This window comes from Doryrhamphus excisus, linkage group LG3 (assembly GCF_037039965.1).
Source record: "Doryrhamphus excisus strain RoL-2023G ecotype Guam linkage group LG3, RoL_Dexc_Guam_v1.1, whole genome shotgun sequence".
Classification (NCBI taxonomy): domain Eukaryota; kingdom Metazoa; phylum Chordata; class Actinopteri; order Syngnathiformes; family Syngnathidae; genus Doryrhamphus; species Doryrhamphus excisus.
Window position 1 is genome coordinate 6,611,573 of NC_136359.1, and position 6,462 is coordinate 6,618,034.

Sequence of the window (6,462 nt, forward strand, 5' to 3'; positions counted from 1 at the left end):
GAAGAAAATCTCAGAGAACAATGTGCTGTAAAAATGCTGACGTAAAAGAAAAGCTCTGCAATGTCAGAAGTTCCGGGCGCATTGATAAGGTCACGTTTGGTTGGGGGGGGGGCGGAGGACTTACCAGTCCGTCGCAGTTGTTAATGGCAACCGAGGCACCGGGGACGTCCGTGACGTCGCCGATGAAGGTGCAGTCTGTATTCAACAGCTCTCGATGAATCCGCTCCGTCCCGTCACTCGCTTCAGAGCGGTCGGCGGGCGCCTCGTAATGACTGCTGTTCTGCAAACCACGGCCGTCGTGCCACTCCACCGTGGCGCCCGGCGCCACCAGGCGGCTGTTGGGGCGCAGGCGGAGGTGGAACTCCTTCCCGAAGGCGGTGATGTTGAAGAACAGCTGCTGGTCCGACAGGGTGGGCGTGGGCGCCTCCCTCCTGATGCGCTGCTTGTGTGCGGCCGACAGCAGGTGCGACAGGAAGCGTCCGCGGGAGTCGGTGCTGAAGGGGGTGACCAGGCCGTATTCCTTCAGCCTGCGTGTCAGCTGATCTGAAACACAAAATGACCCGAAGATAAAATGACTGCTTGACAGCCAGCTTGGGGGAAGTGATTTGGGGACCGGACGCCAAATATAAGACAACATATCTTTTTCAGGATTCAATCAAACTGTAGTTCCCCCTCGGTGGAGTCAACACAGTCAGGGATCAATTCCATCGGTTTAGTGCACATCCATCAACGACTTCAGATCAGGGGTCTCAAACTCAATTTACTTGGGGGCCACTGGAGCTAGGGTCTGGGTGAAACTGGGCCGCATCAGGTTTTCCAAAAAAATAAAAATTTATTAAAAAACGTTGCTTTGGTTCCAATTTTCCACAAGAAAAGCTCTGATAAAACATTCCACTGTTCTCAAATATCTTACTTTTTATTTTTCTGCACAAAATAAGATGAAAAATAAATAAACAAATCAAGAATAAAGAAAATCAGTAATAAATAAATAAATATAATAATAATAATAATAAAAACTTAAGAAACCACATATAGTTGGTGGGTAGACAAATTATTTTTTTCAGATTAAAATGAACAAAGCATTATTAGAGCCCTGTAGACATGACAAAACACGACTATAGTCACATTTATATTTTTTTTATTTACTTGTGTCTTGAGACACATGCTAACTCGCAAACTAGAGAGCTAGCGACCTTTACGGTAGCCTTCAAGTTATTTCCTTTAAACTTAAATAGCCAAAAACTTACCACTTCCACACGGATAGGGAGGATAACTATTAAGAGTTATTTAACCTTTAACATGAACATTAATCAAACGTAATAATTTTTTCTGAGTACATGATACCATACAGCATCCATATCAAACTTGCGCGGGGCGCACTAACATTAAACTTTCATATCAAGGGGGGGGCCTCAAAATTAGTGTCCTGCGGGCCACATTTGGCCCGCGGGCCGCGTGTTTGAGACCCCTGCTTTAGATACTTCATGGCCACCATACAAGCACTACTTTCATTCAGTAGCTCCTCGGCCATGGCGTCATGTCAAGTTGCTCCACAGCGCTAATCACAGCAACACTCATCTTGCGTCCTGCGGCTGTTCATACATCAAAGAAAGCCAAATGAAGCCCACGGGATTTCACACTTGCCAATCCCCAACGTCACTTCGTGTTTTCTTTGTTAGCGTTGTTTCCGTCACCGGTTGCTACGCCAAGACTTCTTCCTGTTCAGTTTATCCTAAGAGATGAATCTTACGTCGTGACAGGAAGGGGAAGCAACCCTAAGGTGTGAAAGTGAAGGTGATGAGTTTTGCTTTGATGCAGATGAGCAAATATGATGCACTTTTTGACTAGAAGCAAAGAAAACTGAAGATGCTAGCAGCTTCTCATGTTGAAACTGATGAAATGGCGTAGCTAAACATGACCCATCAGATGAACCTCTGTACAGTAATCCTTTGTTAGGACAGGACTAGAGTCCTCTAGACATGAAATAACACCCCTATAGTCAACCTTACACTCCAATTACCCAATATAGTAAACACAAGTAGATATATTAGTTATTCATTATATTATTCATTCATTCATTTTCTACCGCTTATCCTCATGAGGGTCGCGGGGGTGCTGGAGCCTATCCCAGCTGTCTTGAGGCGAGAGGCGGGGTACACCCTGGACTGGTGGCCAGCCAATCACAGGGCACATATAGACAAACAACCATTCACACTCACATTCATACCTATGGACAATTTGGAGAGGCCAATTAACCTAGCGGCTGCACGGTGGAGAAGTGGTTGGCAAACAGACCTCACAGCTAGGAGACCCGAGTTCAATCCCACCCTCGGCCATCTCTGTGTGGAGTTTGCATGTTCTCCCCGTGCATGCGTGGGTTTTCTCCGGGTACTCCGGTTTCCTCCCACATTCCAAAAACATGCTAGGTTAATTGGCCACTCCAAATTGTCCATAGGTATGAATGTGAGTGTGAATGGTTGTTTGTCTATATGTGCCCTGTGATTGGCTGGCCACCAGTCCAGGGTGTACCCCGCCTCTCACCTGAAGAAAGCTGGGATAGGCTCCAGCACCCCCTGTGACCCTCATGAGGATAAGCGGTAGAAAACGAATGAATTAATGACTAATTAACCTAGCATGTTTTTGGAGAAAACCCACGCATGCACATGGAGAACATGCAAACTCCACACAAAGATGGCAGAGGGTGGGATTGAATTCGGGTCTCCTAGCTGTGAGGTCTGCACGCTAACCACTCAACTCAATCGATTAATTGTTGCAGCTCTAATATTAGACATAACTGTCTCACACATTGAGATCGGGAGAGTTTCTCGTTGGAATTCTTTCTACTTGCTGCGCCAGCTATTGTCTCTTCAGTGTAACATTACTGACACCTAGTGACCAGTGTAGAATATTGCAGCATTACAACATCTTTAAATGTGTCTTGTGGAAGCCTTGTACTTGTATTTTAGTTTGGTTACAAAACAATGTATAAAGTATGGAAAAAAGGCTGACCCCTGATGCGTCCCACAGGGATAAGTACTTGCCCCCCCCCCTTTTATCGTTCAATTTGCTTTAAGTGCTGCTACTTTGGTCATTTTGGATCTGGTGAATGGGTCTGTAAAGAACTTTGAGAGGTGCTACAGAAGCAAAGAGTACACTTGAGTGGTTTACAATACGTAGCCCCAGCTGTGCCAATGCAATGGAAAACAATGTTTGCTCTGCTGCAGATAACAACGACAAAAAAGCTCAAATGGAGGCATTTTTTGTTCGATTGCAACAAGAACATTCATTCATTCATTCTTGGATCATTTGCAGTCAGCTCAGTTATTCCAGGAAGTTGTGCCGACTTTCAAAGAGTCATTTCCGAACGCGGCCTCCACTTTGTGACAGGCATTCGAAAAATCTGGTGGAAAGAGAATGTAAGGTGGATTTGGAGACCTTGTAATTACGGAGAAGTTTGGACACACAAACAGGTGTCGTTGGTGGAACTCTAATTCCACGGCAGGGAAAGAGATGGCACTCTGACGACAGAAAAAGGACAAATTAGCAGCAAAAACCGCCCAAAATAGCCAAGCGTTGTGCTAACTCAGTGGGAAAATGGCGAGGACCTCACGGCGGAACAATGACTCGCATGCGGCCAACAATTACGGGTGGCGCTGACACATCTGCTTGAAAACATCAAAGCGTCCATCAAACTCTTTCATCACGCCCGCTTGTTTGCAGTTTCAACTCTGGCGTCGTTACGTCCCAAACGCTTTTACATGCAGATGTGGCCTTCGCTTGTCAACATTTTGACGAGAAAATCCTGCGGCTTGGACGCTCATCGTGTTCATAATCGAAAACAACGACGGCTTTCCAAATGTATTTGTGTGACGCATTCATTGATGACGGCGGCCATGTTTTCTGTTTATGTTCGACGGCAAAGCTTTAGGGTCGGGCGTTATACGTTACAAGAGGGACAGATGAGGTGAACAGGAAGTGAACAAAGAGCTTCACGGGCCGCGAACGTAGTCATGTGACATGCTTATTGATGATCTTTTATGTTTATGTACCACTGGAACACTTTTAAGAGGAGACATCACAACTTCCAAGTGAGACAGATCTGAAACAGGAAGTGAACAAAGAGCTTCACAGGTTGCAAATATATTTGTGTGACATGCGTATTGTTGTTGGCGGCCATTTTTTTGTTTACGTATGTTCGATTAAGGTCAGACATCACAACTTCCAAGTGAGACAGATGTGAAACAGGAAGTGAACAAAGAGCTTCATGGGCTGAGAAACGTACGTGTGTCATGGATATTGATATCGGCGGCCATATTTTTTGTTTATGTTCTACTGATACCCTTTAAGGTCGGACATCATTAGTTCTGAGAGTGACAGATCTGAAACAGGAAGTGAACAAAGAGCTTCACAGGTTGCAAATATATTTGTGTGACATGCGTATTGTTGTCGGCGGCCATTTTTTTGTTTACGTATGTTCGATTAAGGTCAGACATCACAACTTCCAAGTGAGACAGATGTGAAACAGGAAGTGAACAAAGAGCTTCACAGGCTGCGAACATACATGTGTGTCGTGCTTATTGATATCGGCGGCCATATTTTTTGTTTATGTTCAAATGATACCCTTTAAGGTAGCACTTCATTAGTTCTGAGAGGGACAGATCCGAAACAGGAAGTGAACAAAGAGCTTCACAGGCCACAAATACATTTATGTGACATGCTTTTTGTTGTCTACTGCCATATTTTTTGTTTACGTATGTTCGATTAAGGTCAGACATCACAACTTCCAAGTGAGACAGATGTGAAACAGGAAGTGAACAAAGAGCTTCACAGGCTGCGAACGTACATGTGTGTCGTGCTTATTGATATCGGCGGCCATGTTTTTTGTTTATGTTCAACTGATACACTTTATGGTCGGACATTATCAGTTCCGAGTGGAACAGATGTGAAACAAGAAGTGAACAAAGAGCTTCACGGGCTGCAAAAAAATGTGTGTAACATGCTTATCGACATTGGCGGCGGTGTTTTTTGTTTATGTTGGACTGGAACGCTTTAGGCTGGGCCATGTTAAGTTCCAAGTGGGACCGATGTGAAACAAGAAGTGAACAAAGAGCTTCACAGGCTGCAAATAAATGTATGTAACATGCTTATCGACATCGGCGGCGGTGTTTTTTGATTGGAACACTTTAAGGTCGGACATCCTAAGTTCCCAAATGGGACATTTCCAACTTCCTGGCAGCCTTTACTCCCAATATCAGGAATTGGAATGAGTCAAAATGACACAGCGATGCAAACATTCGTTGTGAAACAGGAAGTGAACATAGTGCGTCGGCAAAGGGCGCGCTTAAGGTCAAATGGAGCCGACGACATGCGGGACATGCTTCCATGGCGGATGGGAGCGCCGTGGGAGATAGTGGAGGGTGTTAAAAGGATCCGACGTGGGCTCCTTTCTTAACCTCACAATGGAGACCAGATGTGCGGGGATGGAGAGGTGGAATTTGCTCTTCCTGTCTTAGCCCAGTTCATTGCTGTAGTACAAGCGTGCGTGTGTGTGTGTGTGTGTGTGTGTGTGTGTGTGTGGGCGGGCTGTTACTACAGAGGTCCACACATGCACCCCACCCCTCCCCACCCTCCCCTTTGATGCAAGTCGTCCTCCTCACTTCTCTCTCGACATTGTGAATTTGAAACACGACTCACCTTCTCGATCATCTTCACCAGCCTGCGGGGAAAAAAGAGCACAGCGTCATTAAAGGAAAACGCAGCGCAAAATAACAACAAAAATGTCTTTATTTCAAGCCTTATGTAACAGGATAGAGCCCGGCTGTGCGTGTGCGTGTGTCAACATGAAAACAGTGCATGCATTTACGGAGTCAAACGTGCACGCCTGCAGGAGCGCTCCAACTTTTTTTTTCCCGTCTCTGCTTCACGTTTTTTTTTCCTGAAAGTTACCCGAGCAAAAATCTTACCTTGACAACTGAAGTCGCAATAAATCCCAGCAGCAGCAAGGCCACTGACAGCACGGCCATTGGGAGTCGCGGCAAACGGATGATTCCAAAGGTAAAAAGTTTATCCCAAACGGAAAAGAAGGCGTGCAAACTTTGCCTCTGTCTTAAAGAAAGAAAAACAAACGTGTCATTTAAGGGAAATCATCAGAAAAAAAAGAGGAGCGGGGCGAGTTGCGACACTGTCAGTCACTTTGAGTGCTGGATGGGACTTTCTAGAAAGTTTCCTTCGGTCCACTCATCCCCGCTGCGGGCTGCACAGCTGCGACCTGCTGCCTGGCGCCCCCGCCTAATAAACCCATTGGTCCGGCCCTGTGTGACGTCACAAGGCCACCGCCCGCCCATGAAGCCCCCCAGCACACGCGCACACCTGTAGCCCAGGTCAGACTTGTTATTTTTCATCCACAGATATCATATTCTTTTCTCCTTCATCATTATTTTCTTATTTTTATCATGAAGTATT

General features: G+C 45.7%; 1 protein-coding gene across 1 annotated transcript in view; it reads right to left on the bottom strand.

Moving 5' to 3' along the window:
* Positions 1 to 6,238, bottom strand: part of adamts3 (ADAM metallopeptidase with thrombospondin type 1 motif, 3) — a 111,376-nt gene extending 105,138 nt beyond the window's left edge. Inside the window, exons 1-3 of the mRNA XM_058069735.2 lie at positions 5,964 to 6,238; positions 5,695 to 5,716; positions 125 to 543 (exon numbers count right to left, since the gene is read on the bottom strand). Of these exons, the coding sequence (XP_057925718.2) occupies positions 125 to 543; positions 5,695 to 5,716; positions 5,964 to 6,023 (501 nt within the window). The 5' untranslated portion in view covers positions 6,024 to 6,238. The remainder of the gene's footprint in view (positions 1 to 124; positions 544 to 5,694; positions 5,717 to 5,963) is intronic.
* Between the last annotated feature and the right edge of the window lie 224 nt (positions 6,239 to 6,462).